Below are 22,479 nucleotides of genomic sequence, written 5' to 3'. Positions count from 1 at the left end.
ATATAGAATATACTGCACTGCCTCCTAACAAGTACAAGTCAGCCATTTTCAAAATCTAAATGTTTATTCAACTACAGAAAATGCTTAGTTTAGCAGTGAACAATCAAATGCAGAGAGGGAGGTCAGGAGAGGGGGAGGCAGATGAGGAAGAAAGGCAAGGAGAGGTCAGGGAAAGAGCGCATTGAGAACGAGGGCGGGAGGAGAGGGGCTTGTAGAAAAAGAATAACCCATGGGATCGGGGGGAGGGCACCCTTCAAAGCATTATAACAGCGTCATCATTCTTTATTACAATCCACGATTATATATTTCTCTATCTTTGATGCATTTAAAACAGTCCTACTCTGCAAGGGTGGCAACGTCAGTATGAAAATAAGCTTTAAAAATGCAGCAAAAAAAACTAGCAAATGCATCTCAAGGCATCAATCGACCTCATAACGACTCATTCAAACATTTGCACCTTAGCAGAGTGTGTATTCCAAAAGGAACCCTATTCCCTATATAGTGCATTACTTTTGACCAGAGCCTAAATGGGCTCTAGTCATAAATAGGGCACAAAATACGTAATAGGGTGCCATTTGGGACACAGGCAGAGCTTCCGCTCCTTCATAATATACACAGTTCAAACAGAAGCTCCAAACACAAGTTCAGAGAGACAAGGCCAACTCTTTGGTACAGATATGTACAAGATAGGGGTTCAGATATGGGTTGTGCCTAAAATGGCACCCTGTTCCAACTATATAAAGAATAAGGAGTCTTTTTTTGGGGGGTAAATCTGTCCTGGATTCGAATACAGAATTCTGATTCTGATAATTTTTCTGAAACGGGAAAATTCTCACGCTCTTGTATCACACCATCTAGCAAAAAAAAAAAAAAAAGCATTATTTTCTCAGAGGCAAACCTTATCTAGAACCTTAAACACCACAGGAGAGGTATGAAACTAGCCAGCAGATTCTGACCCTATGTTACGCTTGTTAACACTGAGCTACACTGGGGTCAGAACACAATCATGGTTAGATTAAGACACCACAGAGCCGCAGCGAGATATGGGCTGGAAAACTTCTCAATGCAGGGATGGGATGTGCCCAATGATTTATATACACACACACACACACACACACTAGATGACTTACAGGGTCACTGTTTTGAAGCCACCGCGCCGTCATCTTGGCACTCCACCATTGTAAAAAAAAAATGTTTGGGAAGCTAAACAAATGCATTTATTAAATGTCTACATTGACGTCTGTTTTTGCCAAGATTATTCTGTTAGACACCTTAATGCATACTTTTAAATTGTTACTGTCCCCACTACAAAAATATTTAAATACAGTTCATTTTGTCCTTTAATTTAATTGAAATACTGTGGAATTCCATTAAGTCCTATGAAGGACTGCCTCTTCTAGGGAGTGCCAATATGGTCGACCGGTTGCTTCAAAGCCACTCATTGGCCAATACATAGCATCAGCAATCCAGGTTTTATATACATCCTTGGATATAACACTGTACTGAAAAGTTTACCTATATCCAAACTGATACATCAAGAAGATTGAAATACTGCTAGTTTTACTAGAAAAATGCCCTTTCATCCTCATGATATAGCGAGCAGTAGCGACCGCCACCATTTTGGAATGGCAGTGTCAGCGAATCAGCCTCTGTTCAACGCGACGTGCCATTCCATAATGGCTGCTGTGCCTACTGCTAGCTCGGATGAGGAAGAAAAGGGCCATTTGAATTGAAGTACAATTTGGGGTACAGTGGCACATCCCATCGCTGCATTGGGGAACGTTTTAGACAGTGCGCCGGCTCTGCGGTGTCTAAATCTAACCATGATTGTGTTCCGACCCCAGTGCAGCTTGCTTAGTGTAAACAAGCGTAACGGTAAGGTCAGAATCTGCTGGCTAGTTTGAAACATGGTTATTCAGTAGCATTGGTCTAGTCATGGTCTGTGGATCAATGCAGGTAACAGAAGATAGTAAATGAAACGCGGGACAGAGTATGATGGTACCATCTCCACACTGTGGTAAGTGCCATTCCAAAACAGCTGCTTGGAATGAGACAAGGAAGGATAGGACAGGGATGATGTCATTGAAGAGAAACAGAACAAGTTCCATTGCATTCAGTCAATTCCAGTTCAGGAATACTTCATGGAGAATCCTTTGATTCTTTTGATTACTTTCTAGGTAGCTACTCTTCCCCACAATCCTACACACATTGTAAATATGCTTTGTTATTGAAGGAAAAGACTCAAACTAACCTCTATCAATACTGTATATAAAATAACAACCATTCGGATGTGCTAGTATAGTGGTACAGTGTTCTGTAGATATGATTGGATTGGTCTTGCAATTGTCCAGTGGAGCTCTGTGAGGTTTGATCTTAACTCTGAACATGCACATCTGTTAAACAAAGGAACAAAAACAAAAGAGAAACTCTGAATTAAACATGTTAGAGGTGTCATCATTGGCACAGAGAAAAACAAGAGTAAATAAAGAAAAAGAGATCACATACTCAAGTCATATCCAGTCAGTACCAAAAAGAAACAAAGTAAAAGAGAGAGACATAAATAGATATAGTGCTGATGGATCGGGCTTCCTTGTGTTTTTTTATCTGGAACCAGTGTTTTCTATGAAGGCCACCAGTAGGGCTTCAGTAGCCAGTCTAGCGTGGTTTGTGCGTGTGTTGAGCCACTAGGGAGGCAATGCAGGCATGGTGCTGGCAACGGCTTCCTCTTAGTGTGTATCTATATGTGTGTGTGTGTGAATGCTTGTGAGTACGTATGTATGTTTGTGTATGTTCATATGTTCTTGTATGTATGTATGCATGTGTGTACTGTATGAGCTGCTTGTTGGCTGTAGTAGCGCTGTGGCTCCTCTAGGGGGTGATCCATGCATGTCGGAGGCACTCTGCAGCCGTAGCCCTCTTCTCTGGTACCAGGTCCAACATTGGGAAAAGGAAGCTAGCGAAGGTAGCTGCCTCCTCTTTAGACCACTCATACTTCTCCACCAACACCTCCAACAGACCCCATGGCTTCAGCTTGGTAATGTGCCTCAGGTCACCTGGGGGGGGGGGGGGGGGTGAGAAAGTTAACTACACACACATTCCCAAGACAGTTTAGTTTACATGTGAAAAAAACTAAACTAAACACACCAGCACTTTAAGACAAGGCTCAACTTGAACCCTTTCATACGTGAGTAACACATATCTCTAACGGTTGCCGCCAGCGTGAGTTGTTTTATGCAGACAATGTCAGAATGCACTCACTGTTCCAAAATGTGATTATTACGCAACAATTAACAGTTAAACAAGACCGTTTCAACTTGTCAATTTCAAATGATTTTCTAACAGTCTAAATTTAGGTGTGTTCTGCCTCCTCATTAATTCACATAGAAGTAGCCCATTTCAGCATTGCGGACAATTTATGTTTGAGGCTTTATTGAGCTTGACAAACTGCTCTCTTCGAGGAGAGCCCAAGCACTTCACCAATGTTTCCGCAGATCAAGTATGCAGACATTTGCGCAGTCTTGCACGAATTGGCACATTCAGACTTTGGACATGTGTGCATTCCTATCAAAGTAATTGCCTTATTTTCTGTATATCGTGTTGGCGTTTCAACTGTAGCATATGTATGAAACAATTTATTTACAGTTTTATTTGCGTTTTCAAGTACTGGTGAAAGATAATGCATTCCGATTATTGCATATTGCATAATGGACACCTATGATGTGTGTAAAATACTTTTTGGAAGGTTGTACTGATTTTAATGAGACATTATACAATGCATTCTGGGTGTCACATTAACGTCTGTCAGACCAAAGATGATATAACGAGGTGAAGGTTAATTCCGAAAGTGAATGATCGTACACGACACACCCCCTTCAACACGCCTACTGCAAACGGACCAAACTCATCTTGTCATCTTTGGCTGACGTGAAGAAAAAAAAAACATGGCGGAGTGCACAAACTACCCGTCTTCAGATTACATTCGATTTCTAGAAAGCGTTTTACTCAAATATTTAGATCTATGATCAGCTCCCCCGTGATGAAATATAAATAGTCATTAGCTATTCATAGTGCTTTCTGACAGCCGAGAGTTAGTTCAGCCGAGAGTTACGTCAGTTAGCGCTAGGACTAATGTAGCCCACATTTCCCGATTTGGATGATTGTGTATGATGTCTCTACTCCTGTGAATGCCTGAACATTGCATCCAAAAAGAAAACTTCACATTCAGGACATAATTTTGTAAGGACTTTGTTTGTGCAAAATGTTTGTGAGAAAACATTGTCGCTAGCTCAAAATGCTGACTGTTGTGTCAATAGCAACTGGACGTTCTAAATAAGCGTTCTAAATCACACCGGTTTGAGGGTACGCTGCAGGGAACACTATAGAATGATCACACCCGTTTGTTGGTACGTGTGAAAAGGTTAAACCTGCTATGACACACACACACAGCAGAGGGATAAACTACAAAGCTGAATCAATGCATTAGCCAGCTAACTTTGATAAACAACTAGGAATAACTATTGATTTAGTCTTTCATTAACAAAGCTAAACTCCGATATGTTTTTGTTTGTTGAGTTAATTTGACCATTTCCATTTCAAGCATACCCTTCTAAAATCCTGGTTTGTCGTACAACACTCTAATGTGGCGTTTCCTTACCTTTCTTGGTGAAGAACTCCTTGGAGTATTTTCCGGCCAGGATCAGCTTCTTAGGAACTTTACCCAACAACTCAATGATCAAAGCTATGTGATCTACACAAGAGAGGACGACAAACAAATTAGACGGTGCCAATCATCATTTGCGATGAAGGTCTGCAGAATCCTCAGACACGGCGGCAGGATCTACACAACAGGATGTGAGTGAGTGTGTCTTGAGGTCTAAAATATTGTAGATACTATAAAAAGGCCTTACAGGGAGGGGAACACACCTTCATCTCTAGAGTAGTCCTCCCCAGAGTGAGGCTCAAACAGGTAGTCTCCCGTAGCCAGCTCAAAAGCCTAGAAGGGACGGTCACATACACAGCACCAGATAAACATCTGGACACAACTACTCATTCAATGGTTTTTCTTTATTTTTTCTACATTGTAGAATAATAGCGAAGACATCGAAACTGTGAAACAACACACATGGAATCATGTAGTAACCCCCAAAAAAGTGTTAAATCAAAATATATTTTATATTTGAGATTCTTAAATGTAGCCACCCTTTGCCTTGATGACAGCTTTGCACACTTTTGGCATTCTCTCAACCAGCTTCATGAGGTAGTCACCTGGATTTATTTTCCAACAGCTGAGCACTTGGCTGCCTTTCCTTCACGCTGCGGTCCAACTCATCCCAAACCATCTCAATTTGCTTTCACAGAACACAGTAGGGACTCTGCACTTGAACCTTTTCACACGTATCAACAAACGGGTGTGCTCATTCTACAGTGGTCCCTTACAGAACGCAGTAAGGACAGCGTGGCCAGCTCAAACGCTGACTGTTGCATCAATCGAAACTGGACGTTCCAAATAAGCGTTCTAATTCCCACCGGTTTGAACGTACACTCCAGGGACCACTGTAGAATGAGCACACCTGTTTGTTGGTGTGTGTGAAAAGGGTCAAATGCAGAGTTGTACCAGACAGGGGATAGACTGATGACTGGTAAGCCCCACAGCTTAATACAAATACATATCAGAGCACTGTCTGCTGAGCTAGTTAGTTCAAGATTTTCTGAGGCTTGTTATACATTGACTAAGTTGTTTCACATTCTTGCGGGACCTCCTTGGGAAACTAAACTATTTATTAAATGTGGTTGTACTTGTGAGATGTAACCCACATTTACATGACCAAGTCAACATACAGCCAGACGTGACCTGTGGTAGTTGGTAAGGGCAGAGACGTTCCTTGCGTGTTCCTACTGACAGGAACACGGAGGCAGACAGGCGAGGCCATGTTTTGGGTTGATCTGACAAGCGTGAGGAGTGTGTGTCAGGGTGTGTGCGTGTGTGTGTGTGAGTGTCCTCTATCCTATCACTACCCACCATTGCGGCAGTGCTCCAGATATCAGCAGGCGTCCCGTAGCCGGCTCCCATCAGCACCTCCAGAGAACGGTACTGACGAGTTTGGATGTCATCTGTAAAGTGCTTGTGCTGAGCAGGAGAGGATGGAGAGAGAGAGAGGGATAGAGGAGGGGGCAGAGAAAGAGAGAAAGAAATAGAGAGGGAGAAAGAGTGGGATAGATGGAGAGAGAAAGAAGGCATCACTGATCTGACATGACTCGTATTGGTGTAAGCCTTTTAAGTCAAATCAAATTTTATTGGTCACATCACATGGTTAGCAGAGGTTATTGCGAGTGTAGCGAAATGCTTGTGCTTCTAGTTCTGACAGCGCAGCAGTATCTAAAATAGACTGTAGTAAAACCCTTGCTGTCTGTGGCATCTGGTCATATTTATTTAATAATCTGGTCATTTCGAGTCGACGGGATGAGAAGTGGGTCTTCCACAACATCCGGCCCTGATTAACGATCAAGCTAGCGAGCAAGGAAGGATGATTTGGGCCCCATTTTCCCCCCAAAATTCAAAAATGGCTGTACTATACTCACCACCCAGCAGGCATTCCCCAGGTCAGCTATTTTGACCTGGATCTTGTCTGCATTGAGAGGTTCCAGAGGGTTGACCAACAGACTGCCTGCTGCTATTTTATCTAAAAAGAGAGAAGAGGGTGGAAAGTGGAGAGAGAAAAAGGAGAGGAACAAAACAATATTTATCTACAATGTGAGCGTTGTGTGATGCCGCACCATCCGGAAAAAGTCGGTTCTGCTGAGTCAACTGGAAAATACGATGGAAAAGATTGAAAGAAAGAGAAGTACTCAGGTGGTGATATTATAAGGAGCCCTCAGAAAGATGACAGAGAGTAGAGAAACAGAGACATTACAGCTACTGACACCTACAAATAACACTTACGCCATCAACGCGAGGGTCTTCAGTGAGGTGAACCGTTCAGAACATTGCAACCAGAAATGTGAGGAATAGAGCTGAAATGATACTTGAATCTACATTTCAAAGAGACATGTCTGAACTGCGTGATCTTTATTCTATCCAAATATTATTTTAGGTTTCCCCTCCTGATGAAGTGTGCGGCAAAGTGCCACCTCTCCCCCTCCACTAACCGTTCCTCTCGCCCTCCTCCTCTTCATCCTCTCTTCCAGGCACCACATCAGTCTCCATCTCCTCGTCTTTTCTCTCCTCCTCATCCTTCTCTGGTCGTTTACACTCCTCCGTCTTGCCCTCCTTTCCTCTCCCTTCTTTATCGTGTGTTCCGGAGTGGCCGGGCACTCTGCCGTTGCATTCTGGGTAAACTGCGTTGGCCGGCGAGTCCCGTCCCTGTGTACTGGCGTTGTTGGGGGCTACGGCGTCAAGTTTGTTGGCGTTCTGTTGGTCCTCCTCTTCTTCTTCGTTGGTGCTCTGTACCTCATGGCTCTCTGAGAGGGTGTGGCCATTGCAGTTCACCTCCATCCTGCTCTCCTTCTCCGTTTTATCTGGAGCTGGGTCTAGGGGACAGAGGTTAAGTGATAGGACAGTCAGTCACATAACCATATGTAAACACACCAATGATCCGCAACCCTGGTCCAATGACATTTGGTCCAAATATTGTTTGAGATCCACTACATGGCAGCCGGGTTGCCAAAATCACTGTTCTACAAATCACCTTGCATGCCATAAACACTACTTCCTATGTAATCAAGATTTGCGATTTTGCGCCTCCCCAAACACGTGTTTTGCCTTTCAGTTTCTTTTAAAAAGGTGAACAGGAACAGAATCTAATGGTGGTCCATAATTTAACACAGGATCATTTTAAACTGGATTAAATGTGTTCTGTAAAACCATGGTGTTTACCTGCTGTGACACCATTAGCAATGTCCTGTAGCGTGTCGGAGGTGGGCGGGGGGGCGTCTGTGGTTATCCCTTCAGTCTCCTCTTCCCCCTCCTCCTCTCCTCCCTCCGGCGCTCCCTCCATCTCCTGAATCCTCTTCTCTAACATCTCTGCCTGCTTCCGCTGTTTCTTTTTCATCTTCTTCTTCTTGTTCTTTGACATCTTCGCCGTCTGAGGGGAGGGGTAAGGAGAGGGGGATGAAGGGAGGAGTGAAGGGAAGAGAGTTCAAGGCTTAAACTACTATACAATTTGTAGAACTGCTTTTCCATTGATAGGTGTGAACAGAGACACCCACTCCCATGCATTACCTGGTAGCAGCAACCACACTCAATAAAAACATCATGCTTTTATAAATAACGCATAAAAACAGAGACTTACTGGTTTGGGTGCAGGGGCTGTGCTCACTAGGCAGAAAGAAGAGAAAGAGAACATTCGACTGTCATATCCTCAGCTAGATAATGACTAAACCAGCATAGGATGTCAAATCTGCCTCAGTAATTAGCATACAGTACCAGTAGCATGGTGTCTGTCTGTATTGTATTGTCCTTAGAATTTCTAAGCAAACAGCCGGAGGCAGGGCTTTCTCCTATAGATCTCAATTTTTATGGAATGATCGGCAGAACATTGTATCAATGTGAGAGACGCAGATTCTGGCTCAACCTTTCAGTCTTTACTGAAGACTTGTCTTTTCAGTAGGTCCTACAATTGAGTGTAGTCTGGCACAAATCAAATGTTATTTGTCACATGCGCCGAATACAACAGGTAGACCTTACAGTGAAATGCTTACTTACAAGCCCTTAACCAACAGTGCAGTTAAAATAATAATAATCTACCGAAATAAAAGTAACAAATAATTAAAGACCATCAGTAAAATAACAATTGCGAGGCTATATACAGGTACCGGTACAGAGTCAATGGGCGGGGGCACCGTTTAGTCGAGGTAAGATGTACATGTAGGTAGATGTAGGTAGAATTATTAAGGTGACTATACATAGATAACAGAGCAGCAGCAGCATCAAAGGGGGGGGGGGGGCAATAAAAATAGACTGGGTAGCCATTTGATTAGAGGTTCAGGAATCTTATGGCTTGGGGGTAGAAGCTGTTTAGAAGCCTTATGGACCTAGACTTTGCGCTCCGGTACCGCTTGCCGTGCGGTAGCAGAGAGAACAGTCTATGACTAGGGTGGCTGGAGTCCTTGACAATTTTTAGGGCCTTCCTCTGACACTGCCTGGGTATAGAGGTCCTGGATGACAGAAAGCTTGGTCCCAGTGACGTACTGGTCCGTACACACTACCCTCTGTGGTGCCTTGCGGTTAGAGGCCAAGCAGTTGCCATACCAAGCAGTGATACAACCATGCTCTCGATGGTGCAGCTGTAGAAATCTGAGGATCTGAGGACCATGCCAAATCTTTTCAGCCTCCTGAGGGGGAATAGGTTTTGTCGTGCCCTCTTCCTGACTGTCTTGGTATGCTTGGACCATGTTAGTTTCTTTGGGGATGTGGACTCCAAGGAACTTGGAAGCTCTCAACCTGCTCCACCACAGACCTGTCGATGAGAACGGGGGAGTGCTCGGTCCTGCTTTTCCTGTAGTCCACAATCATCTCCTTTGTCTTGATCACATTGAGGGAGAGGTTGTTGTCCTGGCACCACACGGTCAGGTCTCTGACCTCCTCCCTATAGGCTGTCTCATCGTTGTCGGTGAACAGGCCTAACACTGTTGTCTTCGGCATACTTAATGTTGTTGGAGTCGTGCCTGGCCGTGCAGTCATTACTGAACAGGGAGTACAGGAGGGGATTGAGCACGCACCCCTGAGGGGCCCCCATGTTGGATGTGTTGTTACCTACCCTTACCACCTGGGGGTGGCCTGTCAGGAAGTCCAGGATCCAGTTGCAGAGGGAGGTGTTTAGTCCCAGCGTCCTTAGCTTAGTGATGAGCATTGAGGGCACTATGGTGTTGAACGTTGAGCAGTAGTCAATGAATACATTCTCACATAGGTGTTCCTTTTATCCAGGTGGGAAAGGGCAATGTGGGGTGCAATAGAGATGGCATCATCTGTGGATCTGTTGGGGTGGTATGCAAATTGGAGTGGGTCTAGGGTTTCTGGGATAATGGTGTTGATGTGCCATGACCAACCTTTCAAAGCACTTCATGGCTATAGATGTGAGTGCTACGGGTCAGTAGTCATTTAGGCAGGTTACCTTAGTGTTCTTGGGCACAGGGACTATGGTGGTCTGCTTGAAACATGTTTGTAATACAGACTCAGACAGGGACAGGTTGAAAATGTCAGTGAAGTTCGTCAGTGTATGGAGGCCTTCTGATTGTTGACTTGCTTAAAGGTCTTACTCACATCGGCTGTGGAGAGCGTGATCACACAGTCATCCGGAACAGCTTCAGCTCTCAGGTAGAAATTAGGTAAAACAGATTTAAGCTTGCCTGCATTAAAGTCCCCGGCTACTAGGAGCGCTGCCTCTGGATGAGCGTTTTCCTGTTTGCTTATGACCGTATACAGCTCACTGAGTGTGGTGTTAGTGCCAGCATCGGTGTTGTGGTGGTAAATAGACAGCTACGAAGAATATAAACTCTCTTGGTAGATAGTGTGGTCTACAGCTTGTCATGAGATACTCTACCTCGGGCGAGCAAAACCTTGAGACATCCTTAGATATCATGCACCAGTTGTTTACAGATACACATAGACCCCCCCTTGTCTTAACAGAGGGCCAGCTCTATGTTATTCATGTCGTCGTTCAGCCACGACTTGGTGAAACATAAGATATTACAGCATTTATTGTCCCATTGGTAGGATATATGTGCTTGAAGGTCGTCCACTTTATTATCCAGTGATTGTACGTTGGCCAATAGTACCGATGGCAAAGACAGAATAGCCACTCGTCGACGGATCCTTACAAGGCACCTTGATCTCCTTCGCGATATCGCCGTCTTTCTCCTGCGAATGAAGGGGATGAGGGACTCGTCGGGTGTCTGGAGTAAATCCCTCTCGTCCGACTCATTACAGAAAAAGTCTTCATCCAGTTCAAGGTGAGTAATCGCTGTTCTGATGTCCAGAAGCTGTTTTCGGGTCTTAAGAGACAGTAGCAGCAACATTATGTACAAAATAAGTTACAAAAAATGCAACAAATAAAACAAAACAGCACGGTTGGTTAAGAGCCCATAAAAGGGCAGCCATCCCCTCTAGCGCCATTACTATCGCCCAGGGGTGCGAAGGTGAACAGTAAGGCACTGGAGTGAAGAACCACCAATGCTGTCGCTGCCTGGCCAGCTCCCCTCTCCACTAGGATTCTCTGCCTCTGACCCTATTATGTGGGCTGAGTCACTGTCTTACTAGTGCTCTCCCATGGGCATTAATATTGACTTGGTGCCACCTTTGCTGCTATAACAGCCTCCAATCTTCTGGGAAACTTTCCACTAGATATTGGAATATTCCTGTGGGGACTTCCTTCCATTCAGCCACAAGAGCATTATTGAGGTCGGGTACTGATGTTGGGCAATTAGGCCTGGCTCGCAGTCGGTGTTCCAATTGATCCCAGTGGTGTTCGATGTGCTGAGCCCAGGTTGAAAGTCACTGAGCTCTTCAGTTAGGCCATTCTAATGCCAATGTTTGTCTATGGAGATCGCATTGGCTGTGTGCTTGATATTATACACCTGTCAACAGTGGGTGTGGCTGAAATAGCCGAATCCACTAATTTGAAGGGGTATCCACATACTTTTGTATATAGTGTTAATGTTTGTTTTTGACTTTATTATACATTTGTTATAGTATTTGTTATACTTTGTTATACATTTGTGGATCCACATGTCAGCAACTCCATTGTAAATCCAGCGCATATTGAATGTTGAGATTGCCGAAAGGCCAGTCTTTTGCAGTGGAATGTTAGCTAAAGAGACTGGTACTCAGACTAGAAGGCAGTCGGGAGGAGTCAAGATCTAGTGGGACCATTCTAGCCAAGGAGAGGGCAGACTCGTGTGTGTGTGTGAACAGGTACAACTCCCGATATACAGTGCATTCGGAAAGTATTCAGACCCCTTGACTTTATCCACATTGTGTTACATTACAGCCTTATTCTAAAATGGATTAAATATGATTTTTTCCCACAGCAATCTACACATAATACACCATAATGACAAAGCGAAAACAGGTTTAGAATTTTTGCAAATGTATTAAAAAAATACTAAAATAAAAATGTATTTACATAAGTACTCAGACCCTTTGCTATGAGACCCGAAATAGAGCTTAGGTGCATCCAACTTCAATTGGTAATCCTTTTAGATGTTTCTACAACTTGGAGACCACCTGTGGTAAATTCAATTGATTGTTTTCTACTCCGCTAGCCAGCACCTCACCTAAATAGCTGTGCGTTTCCTTTTCTTCTAAATTCAATTGATTGGACATGATTTGGTAAGGCACACACCTGTCTATATAAGGTCACACAGTTGACAGTGCATGTTAGAGCAAAAACCAAGCCATGAGGTCGAAGGAATTGTCCATAGAGCTCCGAGACAGGATTGTGTCGAGGCACAGATCTGAGGAAGGGTACCAAAGAATTTCTGCAGCATTGAAGGTACTCAAGAACACAGTGGCCTCCATCATTCCTAAATGGAAGAAGTTTGGAACCACCAAGACTCTTCCTAGAGCTGGGCACCCGACCAAACTGAGCAATCGGGGGAGAAGGGCCTTGGTCAGAGAGGTGACCAAGAACCCAATGGTCACCCTGACAGAGCTCCAAATTTCCACTGTGGAGATGGGAGAACCTTCCAGATGGACAATCATCATTTCAGTACTCCACCAATCAGGCTTTTATGGTAGATTGGCCAGATGGAAGCCACTCCTTAGTAAAAAGGCACATGACAGCCCGCTTGGAGTTTGCCAAAAGGAAACATTCTCTGGTCTGATAAAACCAAGCCAAGCGAATGCCAAGTGACACATCTGGAGGAAACCTGGTACCATCCCTACAGTGAAGCATGGTGTTGGCAGCATCATACTGTGGGGATGTTTTTCAGCTGCAGAATGCTTATGTAAATAAGGTATCTGCTTATTTTTAATACATACAAATAAATCCAAAACCTGTTTTTGCTTTGTCATTATGGGGTATCATGTGCAGATTGATGAGGAAATAAACAATACATTTTATTTTAGAATAAGGCTGTAATGGAAGGGGTCTGAATACATTCTGAATTAACTGTATACACACTGATTCTTAAAGAATATAACTTATGAACACCTCATGATCTTAGTTCAACTGTCGTACTTCAGCAGAACTGAAAATACAAGATTGTTTACAAACATTGGAGTAAAATCATGTAAACAAACACTTACATGGGTTATAATTTTGTTATCATGGATAGTCAGCCCTTGAATCCATAGATCTGTCTATTAATTTGAGAGGTTATATTTCTCCAGGCCCATCCCTCTGCTTTTCACCAAAACACTAACCTAACATGCTGACCAAACAGGATCTGCACGTGTTTGCGTGCGCCATCGTGCAGTTGTTGATTTTGTCTATCCCCACCAGACACGTTCATGACAAGCAGGCTGAAATACTTAAAACCAACTGAACCAACTATATTCATTTGGGGACAGGTCGAAACACACATTTAACATTCATGGACATTTAGCTAGCTTGTTGTTGCAAGCTAATTTGTCCTGGGTTGATATTTACCTGAAATGCATATGGTCCCTTTATTTTTGCTAGATCTTTGTACAATGTTTGGCCCATGTTGAGTCATACAAAATTGTGTGTTCTCTACTCTGACAATTAATCCAGATTTTTAAAAAAACGGGAAACCTAGTTCGTTTTTCTCCTTGTTCATTCTTCTTCTGTGGAATTTATTTTAAGTTAGAAACCAATTTTAAGGCGGATTACCAGCACTAAATGGACTGGAGTGTGGCCCTCGTTTATCTTTCAATCACCCACGTGGGTATATGCTCCAAAAAACAAGTTCTATTTTAGCGCCTGGCTATGCAGACGTTCGTTGACACCCGCAAACATTTTTTGGATGAATGATTGATGCATGTGCAAATGTGTATGTGTCAATGTATATTAGCAATGCTGGCGCACGCAACGCAGGCAGGATGTTCAGCATGCAACGTAGCAGGCGTAAAATAAACGTCTGTGCGGGGATAAAAGAAACCGGAAGCATCCGGTTCAGGCTTCGCCTCATCTCTGCCTTTTCCTTTAAAACCATATGCCTCGGGTTCTTCCGACCCTCTGAGGGTACCAAAACACAGACAGGGTGACCGCTTTAATGCTTAAAATGAAGGATTCTAGCTTTACAATCCCATTTTTCACCATCCCAAGCCCTGATGGTAACGTTACGTTCTTATTGATAAAACCTTCCTAAACTGTTCACTATGTTAATTCAGTGTGCCAATTGGTTGAAAGAAATGTCAGTCATCTGTGGATACAGAAGAGGCTGGCACCCCTGTCCTCTGTCACTCTGTAACCTCATCACCCATCTTCCTATCGTAGGATGTATACGTGTCTACTTCTTTGTGGTGTGTCTGTACCTGCAGATCCAGAGGGGGGTGGAGCTCCTGTCCTTTGCCACTCCGTAGCTTCAGCAGCCATATTCCTAATGTAGGGCTCGTTAACAGTCAACAAGATGTTCTCTGGCTTGATGTCCGTGTGGATGATCTTACACTTTGAGTGGAGGTAGTCCAGCCCCTGGAGAACCTATAGGAGGGTAGAGCATCAGTAAGACCACTGCTGCATAGGGTTTCAACATTAAGGAGAATTCCGGTTGGAGGATTCCAAGAATCAGGGAAACTTTTGGGATAGTGTCTGGAATTTTCAACCCTCTCCATTTAATTTTTAAAAATGTATAATTAATTACTGTTTCGACGTGAAAGTTATGTAGAATGTTTGTTTTTGCTAAAGATAATGCACCCAACCTGGAACACACCCAATGTTGTGTGAGGAATAAGGTGTTGTTTTACCTGTCGAATGATGCTCTTGACACAGGGCAGAGGAAGGCCCTGGTAGTTAGACTTGATGATCCACTTCAGCAGGTGATGACCCAGAACCTCAAACACCATACAGACATCTGATGGGAAACTGGGTCAAGGACTCAAAAACACACACACGTCATTCACGCCTATGCATTTGGCATACACCTACCCAATATAAAAAAATGTGAACACCTAAGGTTCTGCCAAGAACCATGATGAAAGTGGGCCAACGAACCCAGAAATCATTACGACCTCTTCCAGAAGCCGGGCATGCTGGGACGGAGGAAGTCTGGACACGTTGCCCAGACACCCAGCTGTGACCAGGATGTAAGCATTGCTGGGACAGACAGACAAACTGTCACTACATCTGTGGCTCTGTGCGTGTCATCTAGCTGGAGTGTATTGTGCTGCCAACAGCTGTATAACACCGGCCAAACATCAGTGCAACATCTCTGAACCACTGATAGATAGTACCAGGACTAGGGCAATAAAGATTTTAAGGCTCATAATATTGACTATTACTAACGCACTGATCTTAGGTCTTAGGGAGTAACAAGTAGATGGAATATGCCTGTGTCCTTTGATTGTCTGTTTCAGGGTTATTATAGTAAACTACAACTGAAACTAAAATAAAAATATTATTATGTAAACTTTCAGCAAAAAAATCAAATGGGACTTAAGCTTTTTTTTCTTCTTTTTTTCCCCCCAAGCTTCCGAATCTGGCAGGTAAATGCTGAGAGGAGATAGTGATGTTTCAAATTGGCCGAGCTTGTGCATCATGATCACTAACTATCAAACTATCAATGTTGAATTGCTGTGGGAGCATCGAGCACTCTTTAAAAAGACCAGTACAGTCAAAAGATGGGATTGTCCTTTATACAGCTGTTAATTATCTATGCATAGTCACTTTACCCCTACCTACATGTACAAACTACCTCGACTAAACATTGACTCGGTACCGGTACCCCCTGTATACAGCCTTGATATTTTATTGTGCAACTTTTTTTTTTTTTAGTTTATTTAGCATATATTTTTATTTATTGAACTGCATTGTTGGTTAAGGGCTCGTAAGTGTAAGGTCCACACCTGTTGTAATTGGCGTATGTGACAAATAAAATTTTTATTTGAGGTTGGAATAATACTGTGAAATTGTGAAAACTATGATAATGCCATTTTAATGTAAAAGCTGTTTGAAAGACCACTTGAAATTTCAGCCTGTTTTGGTGGGATGGAGTTTTGGACTTCCATGGTGACATCACCATGTGGTCAATTAGTTAATTGACCAATAACAGAGTTCCAAACATCTCTGCCAATAACAGCACATTTTCATTGTTCCCCTTACCACTCAGACCACTTCCATACACTCAGACAAAAATTATTGCTAGAGAAAATGCACTTTGCAAGAAGCAATTTTTGTTAGTTTTTGACCATTCTAATTGAAAACCACAGTAACACTTGCTATATGCATCGCGTTACTATGCCATCAGCGTTGCGTCAATGTGACATTTGAACTGCTACAGAGCGTATAGTTTTGACAGCAGAAGAGAGCAGAGGGGAAGGGGGTCTTTATTCTATTTTCCTCTACTGTACCATATTCATCCACTACGCACAAGTACAATAGTGTTGGTCTTGTTTTGTTGCTAGTGGTTGTACTAAATGATCCTCTGATTACACAAAAGCAACGTGTGTGCATTGTAAACATAGTCAATGTAGCTAGCTAGAGTTTCTGCTAGCTAGTAGCTTCTTGACTTAATAAATCTTAGTAAAATATCCAGTGGTGTATAGTCGAGGCCATATGCAACCAAAAAAAACCTCTCATTATTTCAATTCACAAGACAGAATCAATATGCACGTCAGCCATCGACAAATGAACCACAGCGATTCTTGAGCTTGTATGCTGCCAGTGGACGTGACGCAACGCGAGCGCAACACGGGAAGTATAGTAGCTTGCATTCATTTCAAAGGAAGCATTCCCTCGATGGCTGATGGCAATGCAAGACACTTGATTGCCGTAGTGTAGCAGGGCAGTTAGGTACTTAATTGTTATCCACAAACGAATTGACAAAAATCGGCTTAATGTCTTTTCCACAGGTGCATTCATTAATTGTTTATGGTTCATTGAATAAGCATAGGAAAAAGTATTAAAACCCTTTACAATGAAGATCTGTGAAGTTATTTACATTTTAACGCGTTATCTTTGAAAGACACAGTCCTGAAAAAGGGACATTCACACACACACACACACACACACACACACACACACACACACACACACACACACACACACACACACACACACACACACACACGACATGCCACCAGGGATCTCTTCACAGTCATAGTCCAGAAGAGACTGAGAAAAGTGCAGTACTACATAGACCCATGACTACATTGAACTCTTCCACATCAAGTAACTCAAGCGAACAGTGAAATCAGATTTTAAAAACAGATAAAACACCTTACGGCACAACACGGACTGTGAAGAGACGCATACGCACACACATGCTGGCTGCATCTCTGCCTCATACAGCAACTGCAAGGCACAAGACTGCAAGGCGCTATAGAGTGGTGAGTACGACCCAGTACATCCATACCATGTTTACGAAGGACGTGACCAAACACTTAATTCTAACAGAAATACAGCCTACAACACATAAATGGCCTCTCCCATAGGCTACTTAGAAATGTTTTCATCAAACTGGATAAAAACTAGTAAATCAAGGTCACAAAACTGAAACTAAACTGAAATTCAAATAGAAACTGAAAAACTTGTAAAAACACAAAACTATAATAACCTTGGTCTGTTTTCATACTTTGTTGAACACACATGTGGTGTATAAAAGTTGATAAAGCACCGTTGTCATTGTGTTACTGAGGATACGACTTCCGTTCATGCCAGAGATCTTGAAGTCGTCTAGTAGCTGAACCACCTTCTCTCTGCTGGGGTCGTTCTGGTCCGTGTTCCTCACCGATCTCAACAGCTTGATCTCATCCAGGGCCGTCTCAGTGTAGTGCTCTGCACTCTTCACCACCTTCATGGCCACAAAACGCTTCCCCCTGGAAATACAGGACAACTTACACAGTGTACCAACATTAGGAACACCATACTAATTATCAGACCTGACAACCCTGTCCAACTTTTTAGAGTACCAGACGCACGCAGCAAATTGGAGATTAACGTGCTTTGACAAACATTATGGCTCGCACCTGGTTCAGTTCAGTCCTCTGAAAAGGTATTTACAAAACCTAAATAAAAAATTCATACTGATAAGTACAGAACATGTTTGATGGAATTAGCACAGATTGTATGTTTATTCCATTCCATGTAGAATGGAGATAATTATCTATTATGTTTTTCTTAGCACATGAATCCCAAGTTTAGTCTCTATAGTAGAAGAACGCTTGTCGCCTCTCAAAACAGGGCCAATCACGAGGGCCGGCTCACAAGTATTGGCTTTTTAGAGACGGTTCCGAAATTAACACGAAAAGCAAAATCATTTAAAACATAAAAACAAAAATGATCGCGTCGACAGACCGCAAACTGGCTACACGAAGCTTAAGTAGGCTACCACAAAAAGGCATCCGAACACTGTTCGCTAGAATAGTCTGGTGTTTCAGCCTATGTAAAAGTGCCCATTGGATTTCTTTGCAGCGCAAACATAATTTCAGAGTTTCGAATTTGATAAAATCTCAAATCTAGTGCAAAGGCTTTTTAGAAGCATTGCCTCTATTACTAATACTGGACACTCATTCATTCTTCATTGCGCGTCTTCTAAACTTCCAACGGCATTTAATGGCAATATGTTCATATTTTGCCGGCTGCGACAGAGCCTGGGCGCGAACCCAGAGTCTCTGGTGGCACAGCTAGCGCTGCGATACAGTGCCCTAGACCACTGCGCCACCCGGAGGCCCATTTCTGCATACCTTTTAAAATTTTCATGGCACCTACTACCATACCACATTCAAAGGCACTTAAATATATTTTTAGTATTTCATTTTTTACATTTACAGCAAAAGTACCACAAAAAGGTAATTCAACCCTCCCCACCAGCCAAAATAATACAGCACAAAAATATAAAACACAACATAGAACAATTTCTACGATTTTACTGAGTTACAGTTCATAAAAGGAAATCAGTCAATTGAAATGAATTCATTAGACACTAATCTATGGATTTCATATGACTGGGCATAGGCCCATCCACTGGAGAGCCAAGCCCAAGCAATCAGAAGTTTTTACCCACAAAAGGGCTTTATTACAGACAGAAGTACTCCTCCGTTTCATCAGCTGTCGTGGTAGCTTGTCTCAGACGATCGCGAAGATGAAGAAGCCGGATGTGGAGGTCCTGGTCTGGCGTGGTTATCCACGTGGTCTGTGGTAGAGGTCGACCGATTAATCGGAATGGCCGATTAATTAGGGCCGATTTCAAGTTTTCATAACAATCGGTAATTTTTGGACACCGATCATGGGCGATTACATTGCACTCCACGAAGAGACTGTGTGGTAGGCTGACTACCTGTTATGCGAGTGCAGCAAGGAGCCACGGTAAGGTGCTAGCTAGCATTAAACGTGACTTATAAAAAACAATCAATCTTAATGTAATCACTAGTTTAACTACACATGGTTGATGATATTACTAGTTTATCTAGCTTGTCCTGCGTTGCATATAATCGATGCGGTGCCTGTTAATTCATCATTGAATCATAGCCTACTTCGCCAAACGGGTGATTTAACAAGCGCATTCGTGAAAAAAGCACTGTCGTTGCACCAATGTGTACCTAACCATAACATCAACGCCTTTCTTAAAATCAATACACAACTATATATTTTTAAACCTGCACATTTAGTTAATATTGCCTGCTAACATGAATTTCTTTTAACTAGGGAAATTGTGACTTCTCTTGCGTTCTGTGCAACAGAGTATAAGCAGCAGTTTGTGCAGCCTGGCTCGTTGCGAACTGTGAAGACTATTTCTTCCTAACAAAGACAGCCAACTTCACCAAACGGGGGATGATTAAAAAAAGTGCATTTGCGGAAAAAGCATAATCGTTGCACGAATGTACCTAACCATATATATCAATGCCTTTCTTAAAATCAATACACGTAAGTATATATTTTTAAAACTGCATATTTAGTTAAAAGAAATTAATGTTAGCAGGCAATATTAAACTACGGAAATTGTGTCACTTCTCTTGCGTTAATTGCACGCAGAGTCAGGGTATATGCAACAGTTTGGGCCACCTGGCTCATTGCAAACTAATTTGCCAGAATGTTACGTAATTATGACATAACATTGAAGGTTGTGCAATGTAACAGGAATATTTAGACTTATGGATGCCATCCATTAGATAAAATACAGAACGGTTCCGTATTTCACTGAAAGAATAAAGTTTTATTTTCGAAATGATAGTTTCCGGATTTGACCATATTAATGACCCAAGGCTCGTATTTCTGTGTGTTATTATGTTATAATTAAGTCTATGATTTGATATTTGATAGAGCAGTCTGACTGAGTGGTGGTAGGCAGCAGCAGGCTCGTAAGCATTCATTCAAACAGCACTTTCGTGCGTTTGCCAGCAGCTCTTCGCAATGCATTGCGCTGTTTATGACTTCAAGCCTATCAACTCCCGAGATTAGGCTGGTGTAACGAATGTGAAATGGCTAGCTCGTTAGCGGGGTGCGCGCTAATAGCGTTTCAAACGTCACTCACTCTGAGACTTGGAGTAGTTGTTCTCCTTGCTCTGCAAGGGCCGCGGCTTTTGTGGAGAGATGGGTAGCAATGCTTCGAGGGTGGCTGTTGTCAATGTGTTCCTGGTTCGAGCCCAGGTAGGGGCGAGGAGGGGGACGGAAGCTATACTGTTACACTGGCAATACTGAAGAGCCTATAAGAACATCCAATAGTCAAAGGTATATGAAATACAAATGGTATAGAGAGAAATAGTCCTATAATTCCAATAATAACCTCAACCTAAAACTTCTTACCTGGGAATATTGAAGACTCATGTTAAAAAGGAACTACCAGTCTTCATTGTTCTCATGTTCTGAGCAAGAAACTTAAAAAGTTAGCTTTTTTCCATGGCACATATTGCACTTTTACTTTCTTCTCCAACACTTTGATTTTGCATTATTTAAACCAAATTTAACATGTTTCATTATATATTTGAGGCGAAATTGATTTAATTGATATATTAAGTTAAAATAAGCGTTCATTCAGTATTGTTGTAATTGTCATTATTATAAATACATTTAAAAAATACTATATATAATACATCAATCAAATAAATAAATAAATAATAAAAAATATATTTTTTTTAATTAACCGGTATCGGTTAAAAAAAAAATCATAAATCGGTCAACCTCTAGTCTGCAGTTGTGAGGCCAGTTGGATGTAATGGCAAATTCTCTAAAACGATGTTGTGTCTTTCAAATTTAAGTCTGTCACAAATGATAAAGTACATTTGGCCAACTCAGTCGATGAGGTTAATTTAGTTGAGGAGCCAGCATCGGATCCAGACAATTTAAGTCGACCCTAACTAAATGTGTTCCCTGAAATTATGAATAAAAATGTAATTAGGTGCATATATATTTAGCACGGTTCAAGACGCAGTACACATTCTTCCATGGACCACTACATAATGTCCCAGTGGATCAATAACTGTTTTCGTTACATTGAAGGGTAAATTCTTATTGATCAACACAGCTACTGCCAGTGTCGTTGTGTTAAATGAAGAGGCAAAGACCTGTCCCACCCATTCGCGCTAAAGTCTTATGGTCTGCCTGTTCGATGTTTTTCTTGTATAAAAACGCAACATGGGTCTTTATCTTTTTCAAGTACATAAGCACTCATTTTCGTTTAACAGGTCCATTCAGTCCATTAACTTTTGATGATGTACGATTTACCATCTTAGCCATATTGTTCACTCAGGACATTAATGAAAATGTCAGGAATATGTCCCTGCTCTGGTGACAACAAATAGCTCGTTTACATGGATAGTGGGAGCTTACATCACTGGTGTCTCCTTAGCAAGTAATTCTCTGTCCACCATGGACGATTCTCATCGTTGCAGGTTGAAGCAGTGCAAAGGGGATATTCTTGGAGGTACGTTCTTTATTCACCTGATAGAATTCCTTCCTACATTTGACCATCCTGGGACTCACTTCTGGAAAGAATCCGTTCTGTAGGATCACTCCCATCTCCTTGAAATGTTGGGCCGCGGTGCTGAAAACTCTCGTCCTGGTACACTATTTAGTTGAAGTCGGAAGTTTAAAATCACTTAGGTTGGAGTCATTAAAACTAGTTTTTCAACCACTCCACAAATTTCTTGTTAAACTATTGTTCTGGCAAGTCGGTTAGGACATCTACTTTGTGCACTCAGGAAGGAGAAGCGTTGTGTCTCATAGAGATAAAGGTACTTTGGTGCGAAAAGTGCAGATCAATCCCAGAACAACAGCAAAGGACCTTGTGAAGATGCTGGAGGAAACGGGTACAAAATTATCTATATCTACCGTAAAACGAGTCCCATATCGACATGGCTTGAAAGGCCGCTCAGCAAGGAAGAAGCCACTGCTCCAAAAACACTATAAAAAAGCCAGACTACGGTTT

General features: G+C 42.4%; 1 protein-coding gene across 1 annotated transcript in view; it reads right to left on the bottom strand.

The window, feature by feature from the left end:
* Nucleotides 1–45: 45 nt before the first annotated feature.
* LOC135542308 (SRSF protein kinase 1-like) overlaps nucleotides 46–22,479 on the bottom strand; it is a 47,635-nt gene continuing 25,201 nt past the window's right edge. Inside the window, exons 5-15 of the mRNA XM_064969186.1 lie at nucleotides 17,757–17,932; nucleotides 14,864–14,970; nucleotides 14,435–14,600; nucleotides 8,289–8,314; nucleotides 7,874–8,081; nucleotides 7,147–7,527; nucleotides 6,580–6,680; nucleotides 6,020–6,127; nucleotides 4,924–4,993; nucleotides 4,655–4,747; nucleotides 46–3,053 (exon numbers count right to left, since the gene is read on the bottom strand). Of these exons, the coding sequence (XP_064825258.1) occupies nucleotides 2,869–3,053; nucleotides 4,655–4,747; nucleotides 4,924–4,993; nucleotides 6,020–6,127; nucleotides 6,580–6,680; nucleotides 7,147–7,527; nucleotides 7,874–8,081; nucleotides 8,289–8,314; nucleotides 14,435–14,600; nucleotides 14,864–14,970; nucleotides 17,757–17,932 (1,621 nt within the window). The 3' untranslated portion in view covers nucleotides 46–2,868. The remainder of the gene's footprint in view (nucleotides 3,054–4,654; nucleotides 4,748–4,923; nucleotides 4,994–6,019; nucleotides 6,128–6,579; nucleotides 6,681–7,146; nucleotides 7,528–7,873; nucleotides 8,082–8,288; nucleotides 8,315–14,434; nucleotides 14,601–14,863; nucleotides 14,971–17,756; nucleotides 17,933–22,479) is intronic.

Source organism: Oncorhynchus masou, chromosome 6, assembly GCF_036934945.1.
Source record: "Oncorhynchus masou masou isolate Uvic2021 chromosome 6, UVic_Omas_1.1, whole genome shotgun sequence".
Lineage (NCBI taxonomy): Eukaryota > Metazoa > Chordata > Actinopteri > Salmoniformes > Salmonidae > Oncorhynchus > Oncorhynchus masou.
Note: the sequence above shows the minus strand (reverse complement) of the source record. Positions and strands in the feature narration are given on the sequence as shown.